The sequence below is a fragment of the Erithacus rubecula genome, assembly GCF_903797595.1.
Source record: "Erithacus rubecula genome assembly, chromosome: 10".
NCBI lineage: Eukaryota > Metazoa > Chordata > Aves > Passeriformes > Muscicapidae > Erithacus > Erithacus rubecula.
Genome location: NC_136662.1, coordinates 17,493,724 through 17,509,550, shown reverse-complemented (window position 1 = coordinate 17,509,550; position 15,827 = coordinate 17,493,724). Strand labels below are relative to the sequence as shown.

At 53.5% G+C, this 15,827-nt stretch overlaps 2 protein-coding genes across 3 annotated transcripts in view; one reads left to right on the top strand and one right to left on the bottom strand.

Moving 5' to 3' along the window:
• Positions 1-15,827, top strand: part of DPH2 (diphthamide biosynthesis 2) — a 224,663-nt gene that overhangs the window by 4,981 nt on the left and 203,855 nt on the right. The gene's annotated exons all lie outside the window — the stretch shown is intronic.
• IPO13 (importin 13) overlaps positions 1-15,827 on the bottom strand; it is a 32,000-nt gene that overhangs the window by 624 nt on the left and 15,549 nt on the right. For both annotated transcript variants that reach the window (XM_079313904.1, XM_079313905.1), the window contains exons 3-19: positions 15,657-15,797; positions 15,347-15,488; positions 14,199-14,365; positions 13,708-13,828; positions 13,261-13,408; positions 12,931-13,112; positions 12,028-12,054; positions 11,196-11,330; positions 10,175-10,318; positions 9,704-9,784; positions 8,980-9,117; positions 8,809-8,905; positions 6,905-6,957; positions 822-888; positions 603-661; positions 384-473; positions 51-232 (exon numbers count right to left, since the gene is read on the bottom strand). In XM_079313904.1, coding sequence (XP_079170030.1) covers positions 51-232; positions 384-473; positions 603-661; positions 822-888; positions 6,905-6,957; positions 8,809-8,905; positions 8,980-9,117; positions 9,704-9,784; positions 10,175-10,318; positions 11,196-11,330; positions 12,028-12,054; positions 12,931-13,112; positions 13,261-13,408; positions 13,708-13,828; positions 14,199-14,365; positions 15,347-15,488; positions 15,657-15,797 — 1,974 coding nt within the window. The remainder of the gene's footprint in view (positions 1-50; positions 233-383; positions 474-602; positions 662-821; positions 889-6,904; positions 6,958-8,808; positions 8,906-8,979; positions 9,118-9,703; positions 9,785-10,174; positions 10,319-11,195; positions 11,331-12,027; positions 12,055-12,930; positions 13,113-13,260; positions 13,409-13,707; positions 13,829-14,198; positions 14,366-15,346; positions 15,489-15,656; positions 15,798-15,827) is intronic.

Genomic DNA, 15,827 nt, shown 5'->3' with positions numbered 1-15,827 from the left:
CATTCCTGTGGGAAATGGGGCACAGCTGCCAAGGCAAGTGCCACACAAACCTGAGGATCTGCTGGCTGAAGTTTTCCTTCTGCTCTGGAGTTACTCGGGCCGAGGGAAAGCCATCTTGCTGCATGGCCTCCTTGATCCAGATGCTCAGGAGGCTGAAACAGTGCTTGTTCAAGGCAAAGAGGATTTCTGCGAAGTGATCCATGAGGCTGCGGGAAGCCTGGCCACCGATGCCCTGCCACAGAGCAAACAACATGCTGAGCCCACACTGCCACTGTCCCTGCTCCCACCCGTGCTGCTGGGCTCTCTGCTCCTTGCTCCATAGGGATGCTGCTCAGGAGCAGAGCCCAGTGCTGCTTGGGGAGCCCAAGGTCAGGGTCTCTCACCTCCAGCACTGCTTGCAGCAGTGCTTTGCCATTCTCATGCACGACCTGTCCCACGGGGGTGATCTCTCCACAGCGGGGCAGCAGCTCCGTCTGAAACATAGAGGCCAGGCTTGCTCAGTGCCAGCACAGGCTCCACACTGCAGCACCCATGCCCAGCCTCAGCCCCACTCCTGCCTTCCCAGCTCTCAAGAGAGGACTCCACGATGGCATCATACTCACAAAAAAGCCACAGGATGCTTTGACTGTTGGGGCCTCAGGAAACTTGAGTGAAAGGACACCTGCAGGCAAAAATTGCTCAGGTTAGCAGCCAGAAAACCCCTTGGCCATCCCAAATCAGCCCTGTAGTCCCCAGCCCTTGGATGTTTTGCACCCAGCTCTACAGGAGCTGGTTTCTCCTCAGAGTGATTTGGAGCACACCTCCATGCCTATGGTACTCACCACACTGAAACACCGCTTTGACATCCAGGTTGCTACACAGGAAGAGATCCGGCTTCCTTTTCAGAGCCTGCAAGGCACACAGACAGGCAGCGTGAACCCAGCGCTGCAGAGGCAGCCAGGAAGCCTCCAAGGAACCCGGTGCCCCAGACAGCCTCTGTCTGGACACACACTTACCTGAGCACACCCCCAGGAAAGGGCAGATTCATACAGTACAGCAGGAAACCATCACTTTACCCCTCCCCAAGAATATGACTCAAACAGCCAGGCAGTTTGCTATGCCCAGGATCCGCTGACCCCGGGACCTGAGGATAGGTGACACAGTGCTGTGCAGATACTCAGACACAGAGGGCTCCTGTCCCATCAGAGTAGATCAGGCAGCAGCACCGCTCCCAGGACAAGGGCAGCCATGCAGGGCTCAGCAGAGACCAGCCACCCATGTACTTTGTTCCTCCTGAAGATGCTGGCATCCCTGAGGTCAATGCAACTGGTTCAAGCAGTAGCCCAGACTGCACTAGATGAGAGTGAGATGCCAACATTTCTTGGCAGTTCCTGAGCAGCAAGTCTGAGATCAAGAAAGCTTGGGTTTTTTAATGCCATACAGTGATTCCACCAGCCTCTGTGCAGTTCAGGCACTGCTGCTGGAGACACCCTGAGCTATGGTACCTTGTGCAATGACTTAGTCCCCCTGGTGCTGGCACTGAGCAGTTACTGGGTGGGAATGTTTCAGCCTGCACCCTTCACTCAGTGGGAAGGGTTTCCGACCTGCCTCAGTGACCTCTGCTGTATTAGGCAGCCACATCCATACCTTGACCACCATACCCACTGCTGCAGAAAAGCACTGGGAATGGCAGCCATTCCTCCTGCCCTGCTGTCCCTGCAATACCAGGGCCAACAGCCATAGCACTGGAGCAGCCCTGCTGTGTGCCTGGAGCTCAGAGAGCAGCATACCAGGGCATGCAGCCCTTGGGCTGAGCTCTGTGTGGGGTCACTGCTGCCGTGTGAGCCTTCTCCCAGGGATAAAAGCAGGGAGAACTCTCAGTCAACAGCACCCAGGACACACAGCCATCTGCCCCTGTGGTCTCTACTTTGTGCAGAACAGATTTAATTCCCAATGTCCTCTCCAGGGAAAGTCCCTGGAGATCTTTCCAGATCTGCCAGTGCAGAGCCATCTGTCCATGCAGATGCTGGAAAACAAGAACCTGAGGAGCAGGTTTCAGAGCTACCCTATGTCCTTTCTGACCTTTTATACCACACACTGAAAAAGAAGATTCAGTTTTGGGCACCAAACACATTGCTGTACCAGGTGGAGATGGCACAATTGCAGGGACCTGCTCCCTGCTGGATACAAGCAGTGAGCTTCACGGTGAGACCAGGGGCCACGTTATTCCTGTGTGTGTATATACAGGCTGTGCCCCATTGCTCCTGAGGCACTGGCACCAACATCAGAAGGTGAACTGGTGGCTGAGCAATGGCTTAGCAACATATCCACTCATTGAGGCTGCTACTGTTCAGCTGGCCCCATACAGCACAAACACTTGCAAGAGATGTTAAAGTTTTAGCCCTGGGAGACTACCACTGCTGGGGCCCTACTGTGAGCTCCAGAGCAGGGATTATGAGCCTTTTCCCCAGCAGCATGTTGCTCAAGGGCAGCTGGCTCCTGTGATAACCACCCAGCTGTAAGTTCCTCTACCCTGCCCATCCATGGGTTTTCACCCAAGTCCTGCATGCTACAAGTGTTCCATTTGGCACAAGTCTTCCAATGTGCTCATGTTCCCACCTACCTGCAGGGTGCTTCTCCCAGCCAAACCAGACCCACTGCAGGCAGAGACCCCCAAGTTCTGCAGATTCACTGCAGCATCTACTCCTCACTCCATCAGTGCCATGAGGAAAAGCATGCCAGTATTGGGACAGCTCCTTCTCATAGGACACTTTGCAGAGTGCAAGCCCAATACAGACCTGGGTACATATGTGCATGTCTAATGTAAAGAGAGACTCTTTTTTACCCCCACAAGATGGGACCCTGTGGGGCTTCTCCCATAAGCAAGTACCACCATGTAGATTCTGCTACTCTTTCCCAATACCAGGTATGTCCAGCTACTCTTTCCTAGCACCAGGAACCCTGTTCCAGCTCTAGGACTTCTTCTTGCCAGCCCATCTTCCCTGTCTCCTGCCAGAGCACCTCTGCTAACATGGGGGTGGGTTTTTAAATGCTTTCAAATGTCCCCCCCCCACATCCTCCGCATGAGCAGCCAGAGATAGGCACTCGCCCTCCCACAACTGTCCTGCAGGACAGCATAGAGGGGACATTGGGTTCTCCACAGCAGCTCAGAGACCACCAGAGAGGCTCTTGTTGCCATTTCTTCTTAGGCAGACAGGCATGGAAGGGACACTCACTCCTCCAGTAGACAGAGGACCGTGAGGACTGTGCTGCCAGTTCCTACAGCTCTCCAGAACACACAGCCTTAGTGTCCAATATCCAATCTCTTCCCAGACTCCACACCTGGCAGAGCAGAGCCTCTTGCTTTGAAAAGGGCACATAAGGCTGGCCAGGCAGAAGCAGTGAGCCTCAGCAAGGGGATGCTGAACCCATGCCCTCCATGGGGTTCTCAGTCTGGCTTGAGCAGGTGAGGTGGGGAGCTCAAGGACTCCTGCATGCAGCCTGGACCAGACCATGAAGGGAGAGAGATGGGGGATGAAGCTGCCTGTGCTTGGGCAGGCACTGTATGTGCAATCACAGGTCAATCCTGCATCTTCTGCCCAATGAGGCCCTGCCCCAAGGATCTGTCAGGGAAAGTCATCAAAATGCTCCCAAGGTCTGTGCAAGTGAAAAGCCCTACTGGGTGGGGTGGATGATGTGAAAAGGCAGGCTGGAGAGTCCCAAAATCCTACCTGCAATTGTGAGCACACATGGGATACCCACTGATTCCCCAGCTTCAGAACCTGCCTGCTTTCCTGCTTTTGCCAATGCAGACCTGTGTGCAAGCCCCAGCCACCACGGCCGTGTGGTCCTGGGCAGAGGTGCTCCAGCTGCATGGGTGGAACTGAGCCCCATGCCCTCCAGGTGGGATGCTCACCTTGGGCACTGCAGCAGCATTGCTCTGCACCCATCCCAGCATGCAGCAGAGGAAGGAGGGAACAGCTGAGAACAGGATGCTGGCACTGCTCTGTGCAGCCTTATGGCAGACTGGTTATTTTATCCTTAGCTTTGAGTAGTATGATAATTTTGTCACTTGGTTTAAGCCAGCAGCTCCCATGCTCAGCCAGCTGTCATCAACAGTGAACTGCCAATTGACACTGTGGCAAAAGGATAAGCTGCAATAACTGGGCAGTTCCAGGAGGTACAACAAAGCCCAAAGATAAAGTCAGCAGGAATCCTGTGACAGGGAGAGATGGTTCCCTGTGTGCTGGTGACAGAGAGCTGACATGCAGGCCTCATGAGCTTCTCCTGAGTTATCAGAAGGCAGTACTTGCTGGAAGAGAGAGCGGAAACAGTGCCCGCAAGGAAGAACCAGACAAACTTGAAACCAAGGTGATCAACCACAAAGACAGATGGTCAGGGAAGTGGGAAAGTCTCCACCTTTACACTCCAGTTTCCAAATTCACTGCTGCTCCACAAGATACATTACTTTGCCAAGGGGTCTGCAGGCAGAGCAGGGTGAAAACACAGCTCTTGACATACAAAAATCTGAAGAGATCTGCAGTTCCCTCTGAGTTTAATCCTCCGATCTACAAATCTTCAACAGCATCACTGCAGAGTATGGTCCTCTGGAAGAGGACAGGCTAGACCCATCTCTGCCATCAGACAGCCCTCAAAATCCTGAGAGCAAGGAGTCAATCAGGGATGTTAAGGCCAATTCTTGATGGGTTTTAAAGCACCTCACTGAATCATCAGTCTATGAGACGTGTCAGGCCAATGAAGAGGAAACCTTGAGTTCTATGCATGAAGAGAGAAGATGAGGATGGGATCCTTTGGTCTCCATGGGGTTTCAGGAATACAAAGCCCAGGAAAACAACAGGTCTTGAGTGGGTGGTGTCAGGCTGGCAGCACGACGTCAGTTGTCTCATAGATGGAGATGACATAGAGGTAGGAGCCTCTCAGCTGCTCCTGCAGGAGTGCCTCTGAAGGACATCTGGAGATCTGTACATGAGACAGGGCCAGCTGCCAGCACATAGCCCCAGAATTGCCTGCAGATTCTGCCCACAAGGACAGTGTGTAGCAGATTCCCAGCACTTTGGATGGGCAGTGTTTGGTCTCACAGTACACCACACAGAAGTGCAGCACAGTTGCACTTTTCTCGCCAAGAAAGCATCCAGACACAGAGGAGGAACCCAAGCCAGAGAGAAATTCAGTATTTTCCAAAGAAACAGCAAGTAGCCTTGGGAGAGTCTTTCAGAGTCACTGAATGCCTTACACCCTGTCAGGATCACTTCTACCTACCCTCCAACAGCAATGGGCTTGTTGGGTCCTTTCAAAAACTTCATGCAACAACAGCTCCCCACTTGATCTTCCAGTGCTCCCCTGCCCTCTTAGGAGGACTTGCTCCTGCCAGACCTGGATCCTTTACCATGATTTCCTCCAATTACTGATTGTCACACTCACAGAGAATAGAAAAGGGTTTTATACCTACAACTGGCACATTACCTTTCACACATTCCAAGACTCATGCAGCTTTGCAGGCTCCCATCAGCTTTTCCTCCCCACCATGTGTACAAGGTGGCCATCTTCCCAGATGCTTTTCTCTGTGGTCTCTGATACAAATCTACAGAATTGTTGCACCCCAAACTAGGCACAGTGTTCAAATGGAGGTTCTGCTAGCAGTGAGGATACCACCAAAAACCTCATGCACAGACCCCATTTAACACCCTCCCATCATGTTCAAAACCTTTGTTAAAAGGTCACAGCTTCCAAAACCAAAAGCAGAGCAGGGGTCTGATAGCCTTGATTATGTTATGTCTTCCAAAATGAAAAGCAGAGAAGAAAAGGCTGCAATATGGCTTTGAGATGCAATGGGTCTCAGCAGGCATCAAGGTGAGAACTGTGAGGAGAAGACCCTGCCTGGGGGAGGTCAGGTGCAGCCCTCTTGCCCACTCCAACCCTCAAGACCCACGGGAGGATCTGAGGAGTGTGACAGCTTAGCACCAGGACATGTCAAGCAGCCTCCTGGGGCTGTCAGCAAGGGTAGGATGGCCACAGCTCTGGGAGGAGCCTGGGTCAGTGTTCCTGCACAGCCACTGGTCCAGCACGTGTGGTTAGAGGTCTCCCCATCACAGAAACAGAGCAGAAAGCAGCTCTGCCAGTCCCACCCTGTAGGCAGGAGAACAGGGAACACGTCTCTGACAAGAACATCAAGGCTTCTCCCTTAAGGACCACGGGGAGCTGAGGAGCACACTGGGCAGGTGTATATACACACACAGCATAGCACTGGCCCTGCCTGCCCACTGCCAGCTGTGACACAAGTGCCAGCCCATGTGCCAGCCCGCAGCCCCTGCCACGTCAGTGCCAACTGTCCCCATGCGCCGCTGAGCCAGCAGCTCCTGCCCAGGAACTGCCACCACCCGGACAGGCTGCTGGGGCAGGAGGCAATGTGGCACTTGCCAGACCCAGATGTCACCACAAGCACACTGCTCAGAGCCAAACCCTGGCAGCTGCCTGCTCCTGAGGGCAAGGGCTTCCTCCCACTGGCCCCTGGGCAGGGCAGCCAGCTCAGCCTGTCCCCACTCCAGAGAACCCATCACAGAGCAGGTAAATGGGTTGGAAAACATCTGCTTAATGCTCTAATTTGTCTGTCACCCAAGGGTGACTGCAGCACCAGCACCAAGCACCCCATGCCAGCTTCAGCCCAGCAAGGGGGTGGGAGCTGGAGCTGCCTTGCAGAGGAGGGCACTGCCCTGGGGATGATGTGAACCCAGAACTAAAGGAGAATGTTTTGTTTTCAACTTCCACGGAAACAGATGGAGAAACTCGATATTCAACTAAAAGGAAAAAAAAACGTTGTCAACAGAAAGCTAAAAATAGGTTTAAATTGAATTAAAAAGAGAAAGAGAGAGAACAGAAAGTGAATGAATAAGAAACTAAAACACACCTGTGCCAGGAGTTGCATAAATGAATCAACAATATCAGGATGATCCCTGGGCCCTAAAATATAATAAAGATGTAACTTAAGAGAAAAATCATACAAACAGCAACTCAACATCATATAGTTATGTGATACAGAAAGAATTTACAAGTGAAAACAGGAGTGTAAGGGAGGAGGGGTGTGGGGGGAAGGGGATGGGCAACATGAGCAGCTTGAAGCAAGTTAAAGAAACAAAACATACAAAAAATCATGAAACTTGGAGAACCCAAGAACAGAAAGAAACTGCAAAGGAAAGGGTCTAAAGCCCCAGGGTCTCCAGCTAGCACCTGGGTGCTGCAGAGCCAAGGAGGAGATCTTCATTTCCTTGGGGAGGAAGAGAAGGAGGAGCAGGGGCTAGCTGAGCACCATCTCCACAAGGAGAATTATAGCTTTTGCACTGTGGGGACTGAGCAGGTGTCTTCAGAGCACTGTTTGGTCCTGGAAGGTAACTGCAAGTGAACGACAACACCTCAGCAAATGCTTGGCAGACCTGGCTGGGCTCAGGCGTGCACATGCTTGTCACCAGCATCAGCTGCTCAGGAGACCCTGGCACAGACACCCTCCCACCCCATTCCCAGATGCTCTCCAGGACAGTGAGTCCAGGACCCTCCTGGAGGTCTCCTCCAGCATCCTCATGGGACAGAGCAGCTCAGTGCCCAGAGATCTCCGTGCCAGCACCACTCACCCTACCTTGGCATATGATTGTGCACACTCACTTCTTGGCCCTTGCAGGCTCAGGCATGCCCCCCCTTCTCCTGCCACACGTGGGCTCAGCAGAAGGGGCTCACCCTGCTCACCCACCCAAGGGGTCAGTCCTGGGCACACACCAAGCTGAACAGCCACTTGCCTGAGCAAAGCTCATATCAAAGTGCTGGCACAGCTCAGGCTCTGTCCCCTCCCTTTTCCTCCTGCAGATGTGCCTGCTGTTGCCTGGAGGCATCACCAGCTCTCCAGCTCTGAGGAAAAGGGTTCCAGCATAGACACATCCATGTGCCACTGGCACAAGTGGGAACCTGATACTGGAAGCCTGGCTTGCTCGTCACTGACCCCAGTGAGACCTCAGCACAGTGGGATTTGCTTGGACCATGGTGTGACGATGAAGCAGGACTCCTCAAGTCTCCCCCCCCCTCTCTACAGAGCTCTGAGCCTTGAGCTGGGGGACAGCATCACCACACCTGGCAGCCAGCAGTGAGCAAAGGGTTAAGACCCCTTGAGGGCTGCATGTGGTAATGCTGAAGGACAAGATCCAGCAGCTCCAATGTACATTAGACTCTGTCACAGGGCAAGTCACGAAGATGCTGAGGGGAGCCATGGTGCAAAGGAGCCCGTTCTAACCCCATTTGCTTTTTGTAGGGTGGGCACTGAGCCAAAGAGGGGCCCCTGCCCTGCAGGAGAACAACAGCATCCTCAGCAACACAGCAGGGACTCGGTGGCCACCACTGACTCTGAAAAAGTAACTTCCCAGCTGTTCACACACACATTCTCCTGCTCATATGAGGGCTTGATTTCAGGCCACTGCAAGCAGCAGTGGTCCCTGAAGAAGCCCTGAGATCTTCCTGTGGGCATAGCCTCCCAGAGAAGCTGCACTACAGTTCCAGTTTGACCCTTGCTGCACGTGATATCCAGCTTGGGCTGCTGTAACGGTACAGAGGCTGCTGTAACAGAGGCCCAGAGCACCCAGGGATTTCCTGCTTCTGTTGCCTGCAGGGAAGGTACCCACCTTCCAGGGGTTGGGATGAATCCAAGAAACAGAGATGGCCCCAGTTAGTTTAGCTAGGAGTGAAAGCAGCCATTCCTGGTAAGACGCCTCCAGATTCCATGCATGCAAAAGCCTGACAGCCCCAGCGCGAAGACGGGCCAACCCTACGTACCTTGCTGGAACAGGGTCAGTGTGACTGAGGTAACGAGCAAGAAGAGGGCCTTGATGGGAGGGAAGTGGGCAGGCTCGTGGGCAAAGATGTGAACCAGCTGCAAGAGAGAGAGAAGGATTGAAGCTTCTGCTGGCCCTGCACATCCCCAGCCTGCCAAGCACAGTTCCATACCTGCCGGGTGAGTTCAATGGCAGAGACCTGGGGTATGGTGCTGTACATCTGCCCCAGCATCTCACACAGCTGAGGCACCATGGGGGCAAAATCATCCAGGAGGGTCTTCACAGACTTCTCAAATATGGCACAGACAGACTGTGGGAAAAGAGGGACTGCATGAGCAATGGGCATCAGGAGACCTCTCCCAGGGCTTAATGGATGGGTCCCAGGGGAGCAAAGAGCTGGCAATGGGGACAGGGACCAGCCAAGCAAAGGCCTCAGACCTGCTCTGGTACTAGTGGCCTGCCCTGCAGCACAGGATGCTCCCAGTGACCAGGAAACAGCCCTCCCACTGCAGCAGGAAGGTTCCCCAAAGGCCAGGGGAAAATGGCTGGTAGGAGGTTGCACATGGGCATTACTGGACAGAACAAACTGGACATGCACCAGATAATATAGGTTCAGTTCATAATAGAGCTGTTCTCTTAGGGAACACAGATTGGGTAGATCATATCTCCCTGCTCATGGCAGGACCTCAGTTACTGGAGAGAAGCAGAGCTGACAGAAGAATAAGACAGACAAGAATGACTTGATGCTGCTGGTGACAGCAAGCAACACTGGTCCAGAAAACCCAGGAAGACATCCCTCTCACAGGCCACCACCCAGAGTTTGTCCTTTGCTTCCCCCACTCAGGTCAGCAAGGACAGGCAGAGCTGCAGGCAGTATACAGGTGAAGCCTGGTTACCTCTACCACCTGGGCATCATTCAGCCACTTGCTGAGAACCTTCTGTATGAGCTGGAAGACTTGCTGCAGAACCACCACCACCTGGAAGGAATGAAAGACACTGAAGAGAATTGGTCCCCATGGCACTGGGAAGGAGAGATCCAAGACTAAGCATGGCCTGGACTCAAACCTTCAGGCACCACCCCTCTCAAAGCTTTTTTCTGAAACAGCCTGGCACAGCTCACAGTTGGCAGGTAGCACCCAGGCCATCCTCCTGAGCAGCATCTAGCCAAGAGGCACCCAAGAGGCAAGTCACCTCTGTCCACCTCAGGAGTGGTGGGATGAGCTGAAGGAGCTATTTTAGCTGGAATAGACTAGCACTACCCTCTTGCTGGCACATGCTGCAATCCCCATTAATCCCACTCTCCTGCAGTGAGTTGTGAGGCTTTGGCCAGTCTGTGACAGAGAACATGGAGCTATTGCTCTACTCACTGGGTTGGGTCCTTGCTGCACTGGCAGTTTTTTGACCTCGGTGCTTTCATGGTCGTCATCGTGGTGGCTGATGTCTAGGGTGGTGAAGAGGTTGGAAAGCAGACCCAGGATGTGGATGATGGCCAGCTTGTTGGAGGGATTGGGCTGCCAGAGAAAATAAAGCCAAAGTATGACACAGATTGCACTACTCATTCATAGTCATGTCTTTGGGATGCTGAGGAACTAGAACTGTGTGGGAGTCCAGAGTATTCCTCTGGCTTCCCTGGGAGCCACAAGACCCCCCCTGGCGGGGTCCCCAAAGACCCTCGAATGAGACCCAGGTGTCTCAGGGGCTGGATTTAGCTCCTTGGAACAATTTACCAACATTCAGAGAAGAAATGCAAGCTGCAAAATAAATAGAGTGTAAATCAGACAGTTAGAATGTAGAATTAGCAGATTTCTAGAATGTTTGTGATAAGGGACATGTGGCCAAGATGGAGAATTTGGGGTGTGGATACCTCTTCCTCTTTCTTCTCCGTGTCATCCATGCTGAGTGACATGCTGGCACTTTCAGATTGGATGGGGACAGAGCTGGACCATGTTACAAGATTGTATTGTATTGGGAGTCATTTGTAAATACCTAGCACGTAATTTAGAATATAAAAGATAAGCCCTGCCTTTCTCAGGCAGATTCTGCCTTGGACATCTGGCGAGCATATCGCTGTTCACTGGACAAAGCATTCCTGAGATAAGAAACAACAATCATGAAAACCTCCAAGAACAGCCTCCTGCAGTCTCTCATGGGCAGGCATTGGAAAGAGTTGGGTTCCAGATCACCTGCATGTCCCCCAGAGGTGATCTCAGGTCTAAGGAGACACCTAGGCTGTGACAGAACTGCAGAGGCAAAGTGCCAGAGAGGGCCTCCCTGCACTGCATCTTCCCTTGAGCCCATGTTTAAGAGTGCTGCTTCAGCACAGCAGCCTCAAGGCTAAAGCCAGCAGGAGAAACCACTTCTGGATGGAGGCAGCACACAGGCACTCACCGTTTCATCAGCCAGCTTTTCCAGCTGCTGGATGTAGGGGGTGATCAGGGAGTGCAGGTTCTTCAGGATCTCCTCCACTTGCAGTGCAGAAAGCAGGAATCCAAGAGCCTGCATCAGCCACATGCACTGGCTTGTCTGGGACAGAGAAGACACAACAGGGCAGGTCACTGCCTAGCCCACAGCCTGTGCTCTGACAGCTGCCAGGGTCCCAGCTGGGTGTGCTGCATCTCCTGAGCTGCTCTATCTGGGTCCCTCTAGGTGAATCTCACTGCAGGAGAGGGGAATAGCTCCCTAACAGCTTCTGTTCTCAGGGAATAGGAGTTCTGGCTTCAGTACACCTGGCCTCTTCCCAGCACCTGCCAAGGAAAGACCAGTTGGTGTCCAGAGATCTCCAGGCTGGCATTGCTCACCCTAACTTGTCACACTATCCTCTGCACAGACTGTCTGAGCCACCCCATCCTAGTCACAGGCAAGGCTGGGACTCAGTTCCTACACTTATCTCCCTTCTTCCTCTTAAAAACATGCCTGTCACCTTGGTATCCTTGGGTTTGGAGAGTCTGGGAACTGCCAGAATTAAGCCTTAGAGTTAAGTTCCTCACCCTCCCTCTCTAGGGGACATACCCTCCCAGCACAACCCCAGCCCCCAGCCCCAGTGTGGGTGAAGGGAAGCCCAGCAGTGCAATGAGAGGCAGCCAGCAGGCTCTCCTCATCCTGCACCCCATGGATGCAGTGCTCAGCTCTCCTCTGGGGACAGCTTTGTGTCTTCAGCTGAGCATGACTAAGGGGGCATGGGGAGCAAGAACCAGCAGAGGTGTGAGTCAGCCTCTCTTACCTTGTGAATCTGCTTCATCAACACCTCCTGTCAAAGGGAAAGGGAGAGGAAAAGAGGAGGGTGAGTGCTGCAGAAAGGTCCTTCCCTTCCAGGACTGACAACAGGAGATAGGATTGACACAGGAAGTCAAGACAACTAACATCAGTGTGGGCACAGACAAACATCATGTGCTGCCCACAGCCTGTCAAGGCAAGAACTAAAATTCTTGTTCCCTGCTCACTCAGCCACCCAGCAAGGGGAGCTCCTGGCTTGGACAGCTCTGCAGCAGGATTGCTCCAGGAGTCAACCTCAGCCAGGGTTTCCTTATTCCAGTGACAATGTTCCCCAGGCTCTAAAAGCAGAGATGCTTTTAAGAGCATTTCACCTCTCTGCTCTCATGTATATCCTGGCAGCTTGCCTGCCCAAGTACAACCCTTCTCCTAGTGCCTCAGAACTCTGAGCCCCATCTGCCTCAAATCCTGAGAGTCAAGGAGAAGTATGAGACAAGCTGTCCCAGCACTGCAGGGATCAGCTCAGTCTCCAAGGAGAGGCTTGAACACCAGGGCACTGCCTCCCAAGATGCCCAGAGCAGCACTACACTAGCAGTGTGGCAGGTTCACAGCTGGCAGGCTGCTGCTCCCAACAAGACAAAAAAAGCCAGAGGATGGGACACACCCATGTGCAACCCCAGCAGACCTGTTGGCAGTCGTGTCTGTCACTGGCTGCCATTTCTGCATTCACAGCAGGACACAGAGCCTGCTACATGGGTTTAATAGCCTACAAACAAAACAGGCAAGAAATCTCCTGCGCCAAGATGCCCTGAGCTGCTCCTTTGTCCCTCTGCCCTGACCCTTACAAAGGAAAAGATGTGCATAGAGCACATCCAAGGTCACAACCACACGTCCACCTGCATCCAGCTCCTACCTGTGACACAGCGACAATGTTGGCAGCATAAGGTGGCAGGTCGTACTTGCACTCTCGGCAGATCTTTTTCAGGGTGGAGACACTGGAGATGGAGAGCTCAGGGTTGCCCAAAGCTTGGAGCACCAGTGGTAACACGTTGTTAATCATGACAGGGTGATCAGCCAGCCACTCAGACAGGGACCCTGAATACACAGATGGGATCAGACTGCAGGACTGCACCACACGTCCTCGCTCTCTGCATTCTGCAATGCCCAGCTTTGCTTTTCACCACTGGTACTGCCAGGTAGATGTGGTGTCAGGGGGTTTCCCTCCCCAGCCCAGCCCACTCACCGATAGTGAACATGACGGTGTCGGCAAGCTGCACGTTGCTGATGCTGATCCGGGGAATGAGGCCGATCAGGCCCGGCACCACATCGGAGTAGTTTACATCAATGGTCTCAGCAATGGACTGGAAGCCATAGAGCAAGGCCTCCGTGTGCTGCCAGGGTGGGAGAGGCACTGTCAGAGCCACACACTGACCCCTGATGCCCAACCCTGCCCCAGCTCAGCACCCCTACAGCACCAGAAGAGGCTGATCCCTTGATAGCACTAAGGACAGGGAAGCAGAAGACTTATTCCTCTCCACAGCAGACCCCAGAGAGCCTGTATGTGTGCTGGCAAGGTGCTCATGCTCCTCACCTCTGTCACATCCCTTTGCTTTCAATGCTCCACTGAGGGCGAGGACAGGTCCCTGAGGGCTGGTGTCTGTCAGCCTGGCACCTGGGTCTCTCTGCTCACCTGCCACGTGGATGGCTGCTCCGTGTTGGTCAGGAGACGTCCCAGTTTGTCATAGAGGCTGCTCAGGAGCTCAGCGCCCAGCATCTCATACACGTACATCAGTGTGTCAGAGATGTCCACCCTGCAGAGAACATGGGTGTCTCCAAATGCTGTCCCCAACCCATGCAGAGAGCTCCATGTGTGGACACATCGCTTTCTCTCCTGCTGCCAAGTGCGGCACAGGCACTGCTCATACAAGCACTCTGTCCCAACCAATGGAGTGATCCTGTGGCCTCTTAGGCAGGGTAACTGGTGCTGTGCCAAAATGTTGCCAAATGAGCCAAACCAGCTCACTTTCACATTATCAACACAGCCAAAACAGCTCTTGATGGGAGGAATCTCCTCTGTGTCCCTCCTTGGCTCATCATATAGCACTCAATCCCCAGGGTGGCAGAATGCTGCCCCTGCATCCTCCCCTGCCTGACAAGCAAATCCAAATCTCCCACTTGTACCTGTATATCCGAAACTGCTCCTTTTCATCTGAAGACCAGAATCCATACTCCTCATCAGAGGGGAACTGGGCTTTGTGCAGCAGCACGTCCACCAGCTGGAAGTAGACAGGCCTGTAGACCTGCTGGTACACCGCCTGCTTGTCTGGCTCAAAGGAGAGGATATCATCCTGGAGGCAAGGGAAGGAACAAATACATCAGGTATTTATTGCAGGGAAAGCTAATATGCCTGCTGCATAGGGGACTCAGGCACATCTCCCAGGGCTGGTGGGACCTGTCACACCTTGGAAGGCTGCATTTCCAGCTCTCTAAGATCCACTGGATGCTGTGCTGTGATGCTGACCTGCAATGGGAACACTATCTAGAGGCAAGATGCCAGAAGCTCTAGAAACTAGGCAGACCCTCAAACAGCATTGTTATAGGGAGTGGCAGCGTCCTGCCATGTCCTATCCTTGGGAGCACAGCTACACCAGGAGCATGTGTGCCTCAGACTGCTGTGAGAGAGCTGACTGAGCACAGCACCCTCCTGCATGCACCTGTAATCTCAGACCCATCTGGAGAAGCAGCAAGAGGTCATGGGAGCCTCAGCCTGGCTTCATGCAGCAGAGGAGCTGCTGGCACAGCACTGACTTCACTCCCCTCCCTGCCCACGCTCAGCCACGCCACATTGGATTGCGGAGGAATGGAGCTGAGGGATGAAAGGGAGCTAAAAATAGAGCACAGTGTGGCAGGGCTGCTCTGCCAATCCAGGGAACACTGACCCTGGGAGAGGGAGCCCACACTAGGAAGCCACTAGAGCCATGCTCTTGTTCCTGCCTGCTGCAGGTATGCAGCAAGGAGCTAAACAACCAGGTCTGTTGCTGGGAAGAAAAAAAAAAAATTAACATGAACTTTTAATGAGTTTTGTTACTGAGCCCCTTAAAGGATAGCTCTCACTTCTAAGGAGGACTGGTGACAGAAAGAGCCAGCTACAGGGCCAGCATTTCCTAGGTACGTGCCCTGCCCTAGCTGCAAGTGCAGGGCAAGGAGTGGGGACATCAGAAATCCCTGGAACCAGTAAAATCCAGGCCAGACCCCAGTCCCCATGCACTGGTGCCTCTGGCCCTGCCTGGAGGCAGAGCCCAGGCACACTATCCACAATAGCCACTGACCTGCAGTGTGTACCAGAAGGTGAGGGTCAAGGAGCTGGTGGTTTCGTTGACAGGGTAGTGTCCAGGGATGCCAGTACAGAACATGATCATGTTGACCAGGGCCAGGAAACTCTGCCAGTGTTCCACCTGGTCCAGGAGGGCTCTGGGAAGCAGAGAGCATGGTCAGAGTGGCATCTTTGCTATGAGCCCAACTCCTCTGCCCTGACATATGTCACTGGGTGCAGGATAGGCCCTGGACAAAGCAGCATGTGGGGAACAGCAGGCTGCTCCAAGCTCACTCCTCCTCCCAGGGACCATCCCCAGCACGCACCGGGAGTGGTTCTCCCCCAGGGCCACAGCGATGCGGCAGATTCCATGCGACGTCTCCATGTCCCCGCTCTGCACTGCCTGGCGCAGCTGCTCCTGCAGCCCCAGCACGGGCGGGATGAGCTTCAGGAGGGTGTTCACGTACCTGCAAGCACAGCCTGAATCAGGGCTAGGC